This window comes from Pelecanus crispus, unplaced genomic scaffold (genome assembly GCF_030463565.1).
Source record: "Pelecanus crispus isolate bPelCri1 unplaced genomic scaffold, bPelCri1.pri SCAFFOLD_242, whole genome shotgun sequence".
Taxonomy (NCBI): domain Eukaryota; kingdom Metazoa; phylum Chordata; class Aves; order Pelecaniformes; family Pelecanidae; genus Pelecanus; species Pelecanus crispus.
Window position 1 is genome coordinate 18,784 of NW_027461322.1, and position 17,209 is coordinate 35,992.

The 17,209-nt window shown below is 70.3% G+C and overlaps 2 protein-coding genes across 2 annotated transcripts; one reads left to right on the top strand and one right to left on the bottom strand.

The window, feature by feature from the left end:
• Positions 1-1,282: 1,282 nt before the first annotated feature.
• LOC142596942 (sphingosine kinase 2-like) lies at positions 1,283-7,339 on the bottom strand. The gene is given in 9 exon segments (XM_075727390.1): positions 1,283-1,516; positions 1,518-1,950; positions 2,185-2,834; positions 2,836-3,085; positions 5,898-5,941; positions 5,944-6,102; positions 6,105-6,187; positions 6,190-6,222; positions 7,297-7,339. Coding segments are annotated over 9 exon segments (1,929 nt in total).
• A 4,615-nt stretch (positions 7,340-11,954) lies between these two features.
• On the top strand, positions 11,955-14,920 carry RPL18 (ribosomal protein L18). Its single transcript, XM_075727389.1, is given in 8 exon segments — positions 11,955-12,021; positions 12,233-12,319; positions 12,418-12,504; positions 12,506-12,526; positions 13,695-13,793; positions 13,907-14,030; positions 14,133-14,202; positions 14,815-14,920. Coding segments are annotated over 8 exon segments (570 nt in total). The 5' UTR covers positions 11,955-12,018; the 3' UTR covers positions 14,894-14,920.
• Positions 14,921-17,209: the final 2,289 nt, after the last annotated feature.

The following is a 17,209-nucleotide window of genomic DNA, read 5'->3' on the forward strand; positions in this document are numbered from 1 at the left end:
AGGCCAAACTGGGGGCACTGGGATGGCTGGGAGGCCACTGGGAGGCCAAACTGGGGGCACTAGGATGGGGGGGGGCAGTGTGAGGCCAAACTGGGGGCACTGGGATGGGGTGGGGGCACTAGGAAGCCAAACTGGGAGCACTGGGATGGGGGGGGGGGGGTGGCACTGGGATGGCTGGGAGGCCACTGGGAGGCCAAACTGGGGGGCACTGGGGATGGGGGGGGCAGTGTGAGGCCAAACTGGGGGCACTGGGATTGGGGGGGGGGGTGCAGAGCCCACGCATGTGTCTGCCAAGCCCCCCCCCACGCGTGCCCCCCCCCCCCCCCCCCACGCACTGACGTCACTCCACGCTCGGGCTTTATTGCATAGGTCACGGGGGGGGGGGGGGGGGGCACCCGGGGTCCCCTCCAGTTTGGGGTCACCCCTTGCCTGGGGGGGGGGGGCTGGGGGTCAGCACAGGGGTCCCCCAGGGCCCCCCCAACCCTTTGGGGACCCCCTTGGGTGCCCCCCCCCAAATCCCTGGGTCCCTTGGGGCTCCCCCAAGCCCTTGGGGACCCCCTGGGGTGCCCCCGATCCCCTGCATCCTTTGGGGACCCCCTGACCCCCTTGGGTGCCCCCCAAATTCCTGGGGTCCCCCTGAGCCCTTGGGGACGTCCTGACCCCCTTGGGTGCCCCCAACCCCTGGGTCCCTTGGGTTCCCCTGGAGCCCTTGGGGTCCCCCTGACCCCCTTGGGGTCCCCCCAAACCCCTGGGTCCTTTGGGGTCCCCCTGACCCCCTTGGGTGCCCCCAACCCCTTGGTCACGTCCCTTGGGATCCCCCTGAGCTCTTGGGGACCCCCTGACCCCCCTTGGGGTGCCCCCCAAACTCCTGGGGTCCCCCTGAGCCCTTGGGGACCCCCTGACTCCCCTTGGGTGCCCCCAACCCCTTGGTCGGGTCCCTTGGGGACCCCCTGACCCCCTTGGGTGCCTCCAACCCCTGTGTCCCTTGGGGTCCCCCTGACCCCCTTGGGTGCCCCCAACCCCTTGGTTGGGTCCCTTGGGGTCCCCCCGACCCCCTTGGCTGGGCTGCCCCCCAAACCCCTGGAGTCCCCCTAAGCCCTTGGGGTCCCCGACCCCCTTGGGTGCCCCCAATCCCTTGGTTGGGTCCCTTGGGGCCCCCCGCCCCTCTTTGGGTGCCCCCAACCCCCTCTCTCCCCATCCCCCGGCTCCCTCACCCCTTGGGGGGTGTCCATGACCCCCCCCCACGTCCCCGGGGGGGTTCCCCCCCCGCGTCCCCCCCGGCTCAGGGCGCGGCGGGGGTGAGGAGCCGGGCCAGCCCGCGGTGGATCTGCCCTTGGAGGGGGCCGTACTCCACCCGCTCCCCGTCCACCGTCAGCACCCCGCGGGGCGTCAGCGGCTCCAGGCGGAAGGCGCGAGCGGGGACGCGGGCCAAGGGGGGCCCGGCGGTGGCCGCGTCCCCCCCGCCGCCCCGCGCCATGGCCAAGAGCACCCGCAGCAGGGCCCCCCGCGAGACCCCCCGCCCGTACGTAGCAGAGGTGGATGAGGCCGTCGTCCGGCCGGGCCCGGGGGGCCGCCACCAACTCGGCCCCTAAATGCGACTGGTAGATGGCCAGGACCAGCACGAAGTCCCCCTCCAGCGTCACCCAACTGGGGGGCACCGGTTGGCCCAGTGGCACCAGTAAGTCGTCAACCGGGCCGCCCGGGGAGGAGGCGGGAGGGGCGGGGGATGCGTCTCTTGGGGGGTCCCCAGGGTTGGGGGTGCCCCCGTGCGTTGAGGTGACACCATGGAGCTTGGTGGCCCCATCTCTTGGGGGGTCCCCAGGGTTGGGGGTGTCCCTGTGCGTTGAGGTGACACCATGGACCTTGGTGACCCCATCACTTGGGGTGTCCCTAAGGTTGGGGGTGTCCCCGTGCATTGAGGTGACACCATGGAGCTTGGTGGCCCCATCTCTTGGGGGTCCCCAGGGTTGGGGGTGTCCCTGTGCGTTGAGGTGACACCATGGACCTTGGTGACCCCATCTCTTGGGGTGTCCCTAAGGTTGGGGGTGTCCCCGTGCGTTGAGGTGACACCATGGAGCTTGGTGACCCCATCTCTTGGGGTGTCCCTAAGGTTGGGGGTGTCCCGGTGCATTGAGGTGACACCATGGGACCTTGGTGGCCCCATCTCTTGGGGTGTCCCCATGCCTTTGGGTGTCCCCAGAGCTGGGGGTGTCCCCATGTCCCGGGGTGTCCCCATTTCTTGGGGTGTCCCCATGCACCGTGTTGGCTTCATCACTTGGGGTGTCCCCAGGGCTGGGGGCGTCCCCATGCACCGTGGTGGCCCCGTCACTCAGGGCGTCCCCATTTCTTGAGGTGACCCCAGAACTGGAGTTGTCCCCAGGCACCATGGTGGCCCCATCGCTCGCGGCGTCCCCGTGCCTTGGCGTAACCCCATCGCGTGAGATGTCCCCAAAGCTGGACGCGTCCCCCGGCACCGTGATGTCCCCGCGTCCTGGGGTGTCCCCGCGTCCTGGGGTGCCTTCCCGCACCGGCACGTCTCTAGCAGCAGCACCCTTCTTCCCGGGGTTGTCCCCAAGCCCTGGGGTCTCCCCAGGGGTGTCCCAAGGGGTGTCCCCAAGCCCTGAGGTGTCCCCAAACCCTGAGGTGTCCCCAAGCCCCGGGATGTCCCCCCAATCCCCACCGTCCCCCTCGGGGGTACCGGGGCCGCTGGGCGTCCCTGCGCAGAGCCCCAGGTCGGAGAGAGCGCGCGGCAGGGCGGCGGCGACGTCGGAGGTGACATCGGCGGCGACGTCGGCGGTGGCACTGCGGGGGACGGCGGGCAGGTAGGAGAGGCGGGCCGCGGTAGGTGTGCAGGGCCAGCAAGCGCGCGGCCGTGCCGAGGGCGAAGCGCGCCGGGCCCAGGCGTCGCAGCCGCTCGCTCTCGATGTCCACGTCGGCCACCAAGCCCCAGGCCACGCTCAGGAAGGAGAAGACGCGGGCGCCCGAGGCCGTCGTCACCGAAACCAGGTCCAGCGGCGACGGCGTCCCCCGGCACAGCAGCACCGCGCAGTTCTGCAGCAGCGAGAGGCCCAGCGCCGGGGCCAGCCTGGCGGGGACGCGGGGACCCGTCACGCGTGGGGTCGCGGCATGGGGACGTGGCACGCGTGGGGATGAGACATAGGGACGGGTCACGCGTGGGGACGTGGCACGGGGACGTGGCACGCGTGGGGACGCAGCATAGGGACAGGTCACGCGTGGGGACGCGGCACGGGGACGGGGCACGGGGATGGGTCACACGTGGGGACACAGCATAGGGACAGGTCACGCGTGGGGACGCAGCACGGGGACGGGGCACGGGGATGGGTCACACGTGGGGACGCAGCATAGGGACAGGTCACGCGTGGGGACGCAGCACGGGGACGGGGCACGGGGATGGGTCACACGTGGGGGCACAGCATAGGGACAGGTCATGCGTGGGGACGCAGCACGGGGACGGGGCACGGGGATGGGTCACGCGTGGGGACGCAGCACAGGGATGTGGCTCACATGAGGGCACAGCACGGGGATGGGTCACGCGTGGGGACGCAGCACAGGGATGTGGCACACGTGGGGATGCGGCATAGGGACGGGTCATGCGTGGGGATGCGGCACGGGGACGTGGCACGCGTGGGGACGCGGCATGGGGACGGGTCACGCATGGGGACGCAGCACGGGGACGTGGCACGGGGATAGGTCACACGTGGGGACACAGCACAGGGACATGGCACGCGTGGGGACACGGCACAGGGACAGGTCATGTGTGGGGACACGGCACAGGGACGGGTCACGTGTGGGGACGGGTCATGGGGATGGGTCACACATGGGGACACAGCACGGGGATGTGGCACGCATGAGTGCACAGCACAGGGACGGGTCACACGTGAGGGCACAGCACGGGGACAGGTCATGCGTGGGGACGCAGCACGGGGACGGGTCACGCGTGGGGATGGGGATGTGGCACATGTGAGGGCACAGCATGGGGACGGGTCACATGTGGGGACGTGGCACGGGGATGTGGCACGGGGACGGGTCACACACGGGGACACAGCACAGGGACGGGTCATGTGTGGGGACGGGGACAGGTCACGTGTGGGGACGGGTCACGTGGGGACACAGCACAGGGATGGGTCACACGTGGGGACACAGCACGGGGACGGGTCACGTGTGGGGATGGGGATGTGGCACATGTGAGGGTGCAGCACGGGGACGGGTCACACGTGGGGACACAGCACGGGGACGTGGCACGTGTGGGGACACGGCATGAGGACGGGTCATGCGTGAGGACGCAGCATGGAGATGTGGCACACGTGGGGACACGGCATGGGGACGGGTCACGTGTGGGGACACAGCACAGGGACGTGGCGTGCATGAGGGTGCGGCACGGAGATGGGTCACGCGTGGGGACGCGGCACAGGGACATGGCACACGTGAGGGCGCACCACGGGGATGGGTCACACGTGGGGACACGGCACAGGGACACAGCACAGGGATGTGGCACACGTGGGGACACGGCACAGGGATGTGGCACACAAATGGGTCACACATGGGGACAGGGCACAGTGGTGTCACGTGCGGGGACACGCCACAGGGATATGGCACACAGACATAGCACACGCGTACGCATGGCACACGGACATGGCACAGGGACGTAGCACACGCAGGGACACGCCACGGACACGCATCAGGCAGAAGGCCACGGGCACAGGGAGCCCCCGTCCCCGATCCCCACGTCCCATCCCCCCACGTGCCCCCATGTCCCCCACGTGTCCCCCCACATGTCCCCCTCATGTCCCCATATCCCCCCATGTGTCCCGGTGTCCCCTCATGTCCCCCCACGTGTCCCTATGTCCCCCCACATGTCCCCATGTCCCCTCATGTCCCCATGTCCCCCCTGTGTCCCTGTGTCCCCCCATGTCCCCCCACATGTCCCTATGTCCCCCTCATGTCCCCATGTCCCCCCACATGTCCCCATGTCCCCCCATGTCCCCCATGACCCCTCATGTCCCATGTCCCCCCATGTGTCCCTGTGTCCCATGTCCCCCCACGTGTCCCCCCACATGTCCCCATGTCCTCTCATGTCCCCCCATGTGTCCCTGTGACCCCCCACGTGTCCCTATGTCCCCCCACATGTCCCCATGTCCCCTCATGTCCCCATGTCCCCCCATGTGTCCCTGTGACCCCCATGTCCCCCCACGTGTCCCCCCACATGTCCCCCCACATGTCCCCATGTCCCCTCATGTCCCCATGTCCCCCCGTGTCCCCCCACATGTCCCCATGTCCCCCACGTGTCCCCCCCACATGTCCCCATGTCCCCCCTCATGTCCCCCCACGTGTCCCCATGTCCCCCCACATGTCCCCCCCACGTGTCCCCATGTCCCCCACGTGTCCCCCCACATGTCCCCATGTCCCCCCATGTCCCCCCACATGTCCCCATGTCCCCCACGTGTCCCCCCACGTCCCCATGTCCCCCCTCATGTCCCCATGTCCCCCCTCATGTCCCCCCACATGTCCCCCCACGTGTCCCCATGTCCCCCACGTGTCCCCCCACATGTCCCCATGTCCCCCCTCATGTCCCCATGTCCCCCCATATGTCCCCATGTCCCCCCACATGTCCCCTCATATCCTCCCACATGTCCCCATGTCCCCCCACGTGTCCCCATGTCCCCCCACGCGTCCCCGTATCCGTGTAGAAGTTGACAGCGGCGGCCAAGGCGTTGCTGGAGCCGCAGGGCAGGATCCCCGGCAGCGTCCCCCCACGTCCCCGTGTCCCCCCCACGTGTCCCCGTGTCCCCCCACGTCCCCGTGTCCCCCCCACGTGTCCCCGTGTCCCCCCCACGTGTCCCCGTGCCCCCCCCCACGTGTCCCCGTTGTCCCCGTACCCGGCGTGGAAGTTGATGGCGGCGGCCAAGGCGTTGCCGGAGCCGCGGAGCCGCAGGGCAGGATCCCCAGCGGCATCTTCAGCGCCGCAGCCCAGTCCGGCCGGTCCATCAGCCCGTTCACCACCTGCGGGGGTGGGGGGACGGCGTCTGGGTGTCCCCACCCCAGGCGTCCGGGTGTCCCCGAGGCCCGGGTCCCATTTTGGGGTGCTGGGGGGGGGGGGGGGGGGTTACCTCGTAGAGGAGCCCGTCCCCGGAGACGGTGACGATCCCGTCCCACTCGTCCAGGCTGATCCCGTCACCAGCTCCCGCGCGTGGTTCGCCCGCTCTGGGGGACGAGGACGCAGACGCGTCAGCCGGGGCCCCCAGGGACCCCCCCAAACCCCCTCTGCCCCCCTCAGGGACCCCCAAACCCCCCATGACCCCCAGAACCCCCCAAACCCCCCTCTGCCCCGCCCAGGGACCCCCAAACAACACCATGGACCACAGAGACCCCCCCAAGCCCCCTCTGCCCCCCGCAGGGACCCCCAAACCTCCCCACGGCCCCCAGGGACCCCCCAAATCCCCTCTGCCCCCCCCAGGGACCCCCAAACCCCCCCATGGCCCCCAGGAACCCCCCAAATCCCCTCTGCCCCGCCCAGGGACCCCCAAACAACACCATGGACCACAGAGACCCCTCCAAGCCCCCTCTGCCCCCCGCAGGGGACCCCCAAACCTCCCCATGGCCCCCAGGGGACCCCCCAAATCCCCTCTGCCCCCCCCAGGGACCCCCAAAACCCCCCCATGACCCCCAGGAACCCCCCAAACCCCCTCTGCCCCGCCCAGGGACCCCCAAACAACACCATGGACCACAGAGACCCCCCCAAGCCCCCTCTGCCCCCCGCAGGGACCCCCAAACCTCCCCACGGCCCCCAGGGACCCCCCAAATCCCCTCTGCCCCCCCCAGGGACCCCAAACCCCCCCATGGCCCCCAGGAACCCCCCAAATCCCCTCTGCCCCCCCCAGGGGACCCCCAAACAACACCATGGACCACAGAGACCCCCCCAAGCCCCCTCTGCCCCCCGCAGGGACCCCCAAACCTCCCCACGGCCCCCAGGGACCCCCCAAACCCCTTCTGGCCCCCCCCCAGGGACCCCCAAACTCCCCCATGGCCCCCAGGCCTCCCCCAAGCCCCCAGCCCAGGTCTCCAGCCCCCTCAAATCCCCCTATAACCCCCCCAAGTCCCCACAGCCGCTGTCTGACACCCCCCAGGCTGCTCCCTGAGCCCCCAGCCCAGGTCTCCAGCCCCCCGTGGCCCCCCAGAGCCCCCCCCAAAATCCCCCTATAGCCCCTATAGGCGCTGTCTGGCACCCCCAGCCCCCCTGCCCTGCCGCCCCCCGGCCCCCCCCAGCCCCCCCCGCACCGGTCTGGATGAGGTTGAAGCTGATGTCGGCCTCGGTGATCATGGGCAGGACGTGGGTCTGGCACCAGCTGAGGGCCTGGCCCCGGCCCCCAAAGGGGTTCAGCAGCAGCAGCAGCCGCCGTCGCCCGCGGCTCCGGCAGGATTTCTGCGGGATGGAGACCCCCGGGCTCCTGGGTCCTTGTCTGAAGACCCCCCTGGACTCCTGGGTCCCCATCCCAGAGACCCCCCAGATCCCTGGGACCCCCTCCCAGAGACCCCCCCTGGACTCCTGGGTCCCCATCCCAGAGACCCCCCAGATCCCTGGGACCCCCTCCCAGAGACCCCCCTGGACTCCTGGGTCCCCATCCCAGAGACCCCCCAGATCCCTGGGACCCCCCTCCCAGAGACCCCTGGACTCCTGGGACCCCATCCCAGAGACCCCCCAGATCCCTGGGACCCCCTCCCAGAGACCCCCCCTGGACTCCTGGGACCCCATCCCAGAGACCCCCCAGATCCCTGGGACCCCATCCCAGAGACCCCCCCTGGACTCCTGGGACCCCATCCCAGAGACCCCTGGATTCCTGGGACCCCCATCCCAGAGACCCCCCAGATCCCTGGGACCCCCCTCCCAGAGACCCCCCTGGACTCCTGGGTCTCCATCCCAGAGACCCCCCAGACTCCTGGGACCCCCTCCCCAGAGACCCCCCAGATCCCTGGATCCTCACCCTGAGACCCACCGGATGCCTGGATCGCTGCCTGCGAGCTCCCCCATCCCAGAGACCCCCCCCAAATCCCTGGGACCCCCTCCCAGAGACCCCCCAGGTCCCCATCCCGGAGATCCCCCTGGATGCCTGGGTCCTCCTCTGGAGACCCCCCGATCCTGGAGATGCCCCCCCAGATCTCTCAGTCCCCATTCCAGAGACTCCCCAGATCCCTGGATCCCCATCCTGGAGATCCCGCCATCCTAGAGACCCCCCCCCAAATCCCTGGGACCCCCTCCCAGAGACCCCCTGGATGTCTGGATCCCCACTGGAGACCCTCCCCATCCTGGACACCCCCCCAAATCCCTGAGACCCCCCTGGATGCCTGGGTGCCCACCCCAGGGATGCCCCCTACCCCAGAGACCCCCCCCCAAATCCCTGGGACCACCTCCCAGAGATCCCCCCCATCCTGGAGACCCCTCCCAAATCCCTGGAACCCCTTCCCAGACACCCAGGTCCCCACCCCAGAGATCCCCCCCACCCCAGAGACCCCCCCCCAAAACCCTAGGACGCCCCCAGATTCCTGGGTCCCCACCCCAGGGACCCTCCCAAATCCCTGGGACCCCCTCCCAGCCACCCAGGTCCCCACCCCAGAGATCCCCCCCACCCATCTCAGAGACCCCCCCCCCCAAATCCCTGGGTCCCCACCCTCAGGACCCAAGAGGGGACCCACGTATCCGGGTGCCGCCCCACCCATGGGACCCCCCCCACTGTACCCTGAGGGGACCCAGGCGTCCGGGTGGCGCCTCACCCCCCACCCCCGCCCCCCCCAAAAAAGGGACCCAGGCGTCCGGGCGGCGCCAGCCCCCGCGCCCGCAGGCCCCGGTTTTCGGGCCGGACCTCGTTCCACCGGCCGTGGCGGGTGCACGGGGGGTCCCCCTCCGGGGGGGGCGTGGGGAGCACCCCGGATGCCTGGGTCCCCTCCCCAACCCTGGGGGGGTCTCCCGAAACCTGGGTGCCCCGCCCCCATTCCTATGGGGCCCGAACGTCTGGGTCCCCTTTCCCTACGGAACATGGGATCCCCCCCAAATTCCTGGGTCCTCTCCCCAAATCTTGGGGGGTCTCCCAATTCCCGGGTCCCCTCTCCATCTCTGGGGGTCCCTTCCCCACTCCTGGGGGGGTCCCCAATTCCTGGGTCCCCTCCCAATCCCTGGGGGGGTCTCCCAAAACCTGGGTGCCCCCCCCCCATTCCTATGGAACCCGAATGCCTGGGTCCCCTCTCCCTACGGAACATGGGATCCCCCCCAAATTCCTGGGTCCTCTCCCCAAATCTTGGGGGGTCTCCCAATTTCCTGGGTCTCCTCTCCATCTCTGGGGGTCCCTTCCCCACTCCTGGGGGGGTCCCCAATTCCTGGGTCCCCTCCCAATCCCTGGGGGGTCTCCAGAAACCTGGGTGCCCCCCCCCATTCCTATGGGACCCGAATGCCTGGGTCCCCTTTCCCTACGGAACATGGGATCCCCCTTAAATTCCCAGGTTCTCTCCCAAAATCTTGGGGGTTCCCCCAATTCCTGCATCCCCTCCCCATCCCTGGGGGTCCCTCCCCACTCCTGGGGGGTCCCCAGACACCTGGGTCCCCTCCCCAAATCTTGGGGGGGGGGGGGGTCTCCCAATTCCTGGTCTCCTCCCCATCCCCATCCCTGGGGGTCCCCTCCCTACTCCTGGGGGCTCCCCCAATTCCTGGGTCCCCTCCCCACTCCTGGGGGGTCCCCAGACACCTGGGTCCCCTCCCCAAGTCCTGGGGGGGGGGTCCCCAACCTCCCAGCTGTTCCCCCCCTCCATTCCTACGGGGCCCGAACGCCTGGGTCCCCCCTCCCTCTACCACACAGGATCCCCCCCAAACCCCAGGACCCCCCCCAAACCCCCCCATCTTACCAGCCTGGGGGGGCAGGGGGAGCCCCCGGACAAGGCAGCGGATGGCACGGGCCCAACGTTCAGCCGTCGCCCGGTTCCCTTCGTAGTGGGGGGCCGCGTCCACCCGGAAAGTGGGGGCTCGGCGGCGGCGCCGGGGTCCCCCCGGGACCCCCCGGCAGCGGGGGGGGTAGGCGTAGACGGCGAAGAAAGCGGCGGCGGGGAGGGAGGGGGCACGCAGCGTGTGGCAGCCCACCACGTCGGCCAGGCGCAGCGTGGGCCCCCCCATTCCCGGGGGCCCCCCCAGGATTTGCAGCTCCGTCCGGGTAAGGCGGAGGTGGAAGCGGGGTGTCCCCCCCGTACCCGGGGGACCCCCAAAATCCCCCTCCAGCAACGGCTCCTCGGTCATCGGGGCGGGGGGGGGCGGCTCAGCCAGGGCCTGGGGAGATGGGGGGGGAGGTTGGGAACGGGGCAGGGGTCCCCCAGGTGCCCCCCCTATCCCAGTGAATCCCCATTCCCGGTGCACCCCCCCTATTCCTGGTGCCCCCTCCTTTCCCAGTGTCCCACCCATTCCCCAGTGCACCCCCCCATTCCCGGTGCACCCCCCCATTCCCTGTGCCCCTCCCTTTCATGATGCCCCCCCCCCATTCCCCAGGGCACCCCCTATTCCCGGTGCCCCCCCCATTCCCCAATGCATCCCCCATTCCTGGTGCACCCCCCCATTCTCGGTGCCACTCCCTTTCCCGATGCCCCCCCCCCATTCCTCAGGGCACCCCGCCATTCCCCAGGGCACCCCCTATTCCCGGTGTCCCCCCCCCATTCCCCAGGGCACCCCTCCATTCCCCAGGGCCCCCCCCATTCCCTGTGCCCCCCCATTCCCTGTGCCCCCCGAATTCCCCAGGGCCATTCCCGGTGCCCCCCCCAATTCCCGGTGTCCCTCCCCATTCCCGGTGCCCCCCTCCATTCCCTGTGCCCCCCTCCATTCCCGGTGCCCCCCCCACCTGCGCAGGGTGCCCGTCCCGTTCTTTCTCCTCGCCCGACACCCATCGGGTGCGGGGGGGGCGGGGGAAAAGGGGGGGGCGGGACGGGGCGGAGCCGAGCCCCACGGGCTGGGAGTGACCCCCCCGGGGGCCGCCGGTACCCCCGGGGCCGCTATAACCCCCCAGGGCCGGTATTACCCCCCCCCCAGGACCGGTGTTGACCCCCCGGGGCCTGTTCCGCCCCCCCAAGCACCGGTTGCCCCCCCCCCCGGCCGGTATTTCACACCCTCTCCCGGCCGGTTCTGCCCCCCCAGCACCGTTGTCACCCGCCCCTAGACCGTTATAACCGGTCCCCCCGGTGCTCCCACCCTGTCATGGGCCCCCCCGTATCGGGGAGGGCCCCGGGGCGGCCCCCCCGGGCCCGCGTCCCCCCCCCCCAGGCGCCGGTCCCGCTGTCGCCCTCTCTTCCCCTCCGGCAGCCTTGCCCTCCGCCCCGGAAGCGCTCCCCGCCTCCCGTCCAGCCCCACCAATCGCACGGCGCCGAGCCCCCCGCCGGCAGCCAATAGAAGGCGTCACCGCCTTTGCCCCGCCCCGTCGCGGCCCCGGCATGTTGGTTGAGGGCGGCGCCGCCGTGAGGACCAACGGGCGGTGATGTTGGGGCGGCGCCATCTTTATTGAGGGCGCCACGGGCCAGGCGGGGACACGGCGGCCATCTTGGGGACGCGAAGGGCGGGGGCCGCCGCTTCAGCCAATAGGAGCGGCGGAGCCATGGCAACGGTCGCCCGAGGGGGGGCGAGGCCGCGGCCGCCATCTTGGCTGAGGGCAAGGCCCCGGTTTTCCAAGAAAAGCCCCGGGATAGCGGGGTCGAACGAGGGGCGGCACGTCAGGACAGCGGCGGGGTCCCGGCGCTATTCCTCCCGCTGCCTGCCCGCTTTATAACTCAATTAACGACGCGAACGAAACGCCAGAGTCCTCCGCTGCGCAGCCTCTCTGCCCGACGCCGCAGTCCTCCCGCACCATCGAGCGGCGCCGCGCAGAGCGGCCTCACCCACTCACTTCCGGTGGCCGGCCGGAAGTGGCGGCCGCTCTCCCATAACCCCCCGCGCGGGGCGCGCTCTTTCCTCTGCCTCCATCCGCCGCCGCCGCCGGCGCCATGGTGGGTCCGCTCTGGATGGGGAGGGAGGGGGCCGCGCATCCGCCGCCATCCGCCACCGGGGGGCACCGGGCCGCTGCCGCCGCTGCCGGGGGAGGCTGGAGGGAGCTTGGGGAGCGCGATGGCGGCGCCGCGGCGGGGCCGGTGCTTGATGGCTCCCGCTGAGGCCTAGCGGCGGCCTGACACCCCCCCCCCTTCCCGTTTACTCCCTCAGGGTATCGATATCCGCCATAACCGGGACCGGAAAGTCCGGCGTCGGGAGCCCAAAAGCCAGGACATTTACCTGCGGCTCCTCGTCAAGGTGGGCCCCGGGGAAGGTGGGGGGCTGCTGGGATAATGGGGCTCTCCCGCCGGTACTCACCACCCCCGCCCTGGTCCCGGTGTTTTCTCGCCCCGCAGCTTTACCGGTTCCTGGCCCGGCGGACGAACTCGGCCTTTAACAAAGTGATCCTGAAGCGGCTCTTCATGAGCCGGACCAACCGGCCGCCCCCTCTCCCTCTCCCGCATGGTGAGTGCCCCGCGGCTGGGGGGGCTCCGGGGGGGGCCCGCTCCTGTCTGTCCCCCCCCCAAACGCCGCCGCTGTGCGCCCCGGGGGGGGCTTTTCCCTGCGAGGGACCCTGCGACCGCGCACCCTGCAGCCAGGGCCCGCAAAATAGCGCTGTTTGCACCCAAAATGCTCAATAATGATCTCTGGCACCCCCGGGAGGGGGTGTTGGGGGGCACAGGAGCACCCCTGGGTGCCTCTGAGGGGTGTCGGGGGCCACAGCCAGACCCCTGTGTCCCTCCTGGTGGGGTTTTGGGGGTGCAGCCGCACCCATGGGTGCTCCTGGGGGGTGTCGGGGCCACAGCCAGACCCCTGTGTCCCTCCCGGTGGGATTTTGGGGCACAGGAGCACCCCTGGGTGCCTCTGAGGGGTGTCGGGGCCACAGCCAGACCCCTGTGTCCCTCCCGGTGGGGTTTTGGGGCGCAGCTGCACCCATGGGTGCTCCTGGGGGGCGTTGGGGCCACAGCCAGACCCCTGTGTCTGTCACAGTGGGGTTTTGGGGTGCAGCTGCACCCCTGGGTGCCTCTGAGGGGTGTCGGGGCCACAGCCAGACCCCTGTGTCCCTCCCGGTGGGGTTTTGGGGTGCAGCCGCACCCATGGGTGCCCCTGGGGGGTGTCGGGGGCCACAGCCAGACCCCTGTGTCCCTCCCGGTGGGGTTTTGGGGTGCAGCCGCACCCATGGGTGCCCCTGGGGGGTGTCGGGGGGTACGTCTGCACCCCTGCGTGTCTGTGAGGGGTGTCAGGGGCTGCACCTGCAGCCCTGGGTCCCCCCCGATGGGGTTTTGGGGGCACAGCTGCACCCCTGGGTGTCCCTGGGGGGTGTCAGAGACCGCAGCCAGACTCCTGTGTCCCCCCCCAGCGGGGTTTTGGGGGGTACAGCTGCACCCCTGGGTGTCCCTGAGGGGTGTCAGATACTGCAGCCACACCCCTGCGTCCCCCAGCAGGGTTTTGGGGGTGCACTTGCGTCCCTGGGTGTCCCTGGGGGGTGTTGGGGGGCACAGCCGCACCCCTGCGTCCCCCCGGCAGGGTTTTGGGGGTGTACTTGCGTCCCTGGGTGGCCCTGAGGGTGTCGGGGGGCACAGCTGCACCCCTGTCCCCCCCAGCACCCCCTTTTTCTCTCTCCCCCCCCCAGATCCGGATGATGAAGCGGCCGGGGCGGGAGGACAAGACGGCCGTGGTGGTGGGCACCATCACCGACGACATCCGCATCCAGAACATCCCCAAGCTCAAGGTCAGTGGCGTGGGGGGGTCCCTGGGGTGCGTGGGGGGTCCCTGGGGTGCTTGGGGGGGGCCGGTGCTCACCCCACTCATGTTTTTGTTTGTTTTTTTCGTTCTCGCCCCCAGATCTGCGCCCTGCGGGTGACACGGGGGGCTCGCACCCGCATTTTGCGGGCGGGGGGCACCATCATGACCTTCGACCAGCTGGCCATGGCCTCCCCCAAGGGCAAGGGCACCGTCCTGCTCTCCGGTGAGTGCCCCCCAACACCCCTGTGGACCCCCCCCGGACCCCCCCCACGGCCGTGGGGTGACCCCTTTGTGTCTGTCTGTCCGTCTGTCCCTCCGCGCTCAGGACCCCGCAAGGCTCGGGAGGTTTATCGGCACTTTGGGAAGGCGCCCGGGACCCCCCACAGCCACACCAAGTGAGTGGGGGGCTCTTTTTGGGGGGGTGGGGGGTGACACCTGGGTGCTGGGGTCCTGCTGGGGGGGTCCTGGATTTTGGGGGTCTCTTTGGGGGGGGTCTGGATATTGGGTAGGGGCTCTTTTGGGGGGGCAGTGGGGTCTGCATGTGGGGTGGGGGCTCTTTTGGGGAGGTCTGGATGTTGGATGGGGGCTTTTTTGGGGGCTTTTTGGGGGGGGGTCTGGATGCTGGGGTGGGGGCTCTGGGAGGGGAGTGGGGTCTGGATTTTGGGGGGTGTTTGGATGTTAGGGGGGGCTCTTTTGGGGAACTGCATGTTGGGGGGGCTCTTTTGGGGGTGTCTGGAATTTGGGGGGGCTCTTTTGGGGGGGTCTGGAATTGGGGGGGCTCTCTTGGGGTGTCTGGATGCTGGGGGGGGCTCTCCAGGAGGGGAGTGGGGTCTGGATTTTGGGGGTGCTCTTTTGGGGGGTCTGGGTGCTGGGGTCCCCTTGGTGGGGAGGGAGCTCAGATATTTGGATCCTTTAGGGGTGGGGGGTGTCCGGGTGCTGTGGGGGTCGCTGGGGGGTGTCCCGAACCCCGGGGTCCCCCCCTGACCCCCCCACGCCCCCCCCCCCAGGCCCTACGTGCGCTCCAAGGGACGGAAATTCGAGCGGGGCGCGCGCGGGCGCCGGGCCAGCCGGGGCTACAAGAACTGAGACCCCAATAAACTGCCGTGCCCCCCGGGTCGCCGCCTGTGTTTGGGGACCCCCCCCTCAGGGTCGCCGCCTGTGTTTGGGGACCCCCTGAGACCCCCCCGGGTCGCCGCCTGTGTTTGGGGACCCCCTGGGTCACCACCTGTGTTTGGGGATCCCCTGAGACCCCCCCTGGGGGTCACCACCTGTGTTTGGGGACCCCCTGGGTCACCACCTGTGTTTGGGGACCCCCTGAGACCCCCCCCCGGTCACTGTGTTTGGGGACCCTCTGAGACACCTCCCCCCTCCGGTCGCTGCCTGTGTTTGGGGACCCCCCCCAGGTCGCCGCCTGTGTTTGAGGACCCCCCCAAGACCACCCCTGGGTTGCTGCCTGTGTTTGGGGGACCCCCCCTCAGGGTCGCCGCCTGTGTTTGGGGACCCCCTGAGACCCCCCCGGGTCACTGCCTGTGTTTGGGGACCCCCTGGGTCACCCCCTGTGTTTGGGGACCCCCTGAGACCCCCCCCCCGGTCACTGTGTTTGGGGACCCTCTGAGACACCTCCCCCCTCCGGGTCGCTGCCTGTGTTTGGGGACCCCCTGAGACCCCCCCTCCGGGTCACTGCTTGTGTTTGGGGACCCCCTGGGTCACTGGGGACCCCCTGAGACCCCCCCGGGTCGCCGCCTGTGTTTGGGGACCCCCTGAGACCCCCCCCCCCGGGTCGCCGCCTGTGTTTGGGGACCCCCTGAGACCCCCCCCGGGTCGCCGCCTGTGTTTGGGGACCCCCTGAGACCCCCCCCGGGTCGCCGCCTGTGTTTGGGGACCCCCTGAGACCCCCCCCGGGTCGCCGCCTGTGTTTGGGGACCCCCTGAGACCCCCCGGGTCGCTGCTTGTGTTTGGGGATCCCCTGGGACCCCCCCATGTCCTGCCTGACCTTGGGACCCCCAGAACCCCCCCCAGGGTCACTGCCTGACCTTGGGACACCCCCACGCCCCCCGGGGTCACTGCCTGTCCTTGGGGACCCCCCCCAGATGGCTGTGCCCTTGGGGACCCCGCAGGACCCACCACCACCACCACCACCACCACCACCCCCCCCCCCCCGGACATCTCTAGGACCCCCCCGGTGTCCTCCCTGTCTGTGGGGACCCCTCTGGGACCCCCCCCATGTTACTGCCCGTCCTGGGGGACCCCCCCCACCCATGTCCTGCCTGTCTGTGGGGACCCCCCCTGTGTCCTCCTTGTCCTTGGGGACCCCCCGGGACCCCCCCCGTGTCCTACCTGTCCGTGGGGACATTCTGGGACTCCCCCCCCCCCCCCCGTGTCACTCCCTGTCCGTGGGGACCCCCCCATGTCACTGCCTGTCCATGGGGACATTCTGGGACCCCCACCCGTGTTACTGCCTGTCCGTGGGGACCCCCCCGTGTCACTGCCTGTCCGTGGGGACATTCTGGGACCCCCCTGTGTCACTCCCTGTCCGTGGGGACATTCTGGGACCCCCCCCCATGTCACTCCCTGTCTGTGGGGACCCCCCCCGTGTCACTGCCTGTCTGTGGGGACATTCTGGGACCCCCACCCGTGTTACTGCCTGTCCGTGGGGACCCCCCCCGTGTCACTGCCTGTCCGTGGGGACATTCTGGGACCCCCCCATGTCACTCCCTGTCCGTGGGGACCCCCCCGTGTCACTGCCTGTCCGTGGGGACATTCTGGGACCCCCCCCATGTCACTCCCTGTCCGTGGGGACCCCCCCCGTGTCACTGCCTGTCTGTGGGGACATTCTGGGACCCCCACCCGTGTTACTGCCTGTCCGTGTGGACCCCCCCCGTGTCACTGCCTGTCCGTGGGGACATTCTGGGACCCCCCCCATGTCACTCCCTGTCCGTGGGGACCCCCCCCGTGTCACTGCCTGTCTGTGGGGACATTCTGGGACCCCCACCCGTGTCACTGCCTGTCCGTGGGGACATTCTGGGACCCCCCCATGTCACTCCCTGTCCGTGGGGACCCCCCCCGTGTCACTGCCTGTCCGTGGGGACATTCTGGGACCCCTCGGCACCCCCCACCCGTGTCCTGCCTGTCCGTGGGGACCCCCCTTCACTCCAACTCCCCCCCCCTCCGTGGACCCACGTGTCCTATGTCCCCCCCCCCCCCAATTTAGTGCCGCCCCACGCGGGGGGAGCTTGTCCCTGGGACCCCCCAAACGCGTGCAGCCCCCAGGTCACCCCTTTAACTCCTCCCCCCCCCGGGGGGGGGTCCCCGAGCTTTCACTAGTGGGCGTGGGGGGGGTCCCAGCCCCCACGCGGGGTCCGGGGGGGGGGGAGTTCCACGGGGGGGGCAGGGAACCGGTCG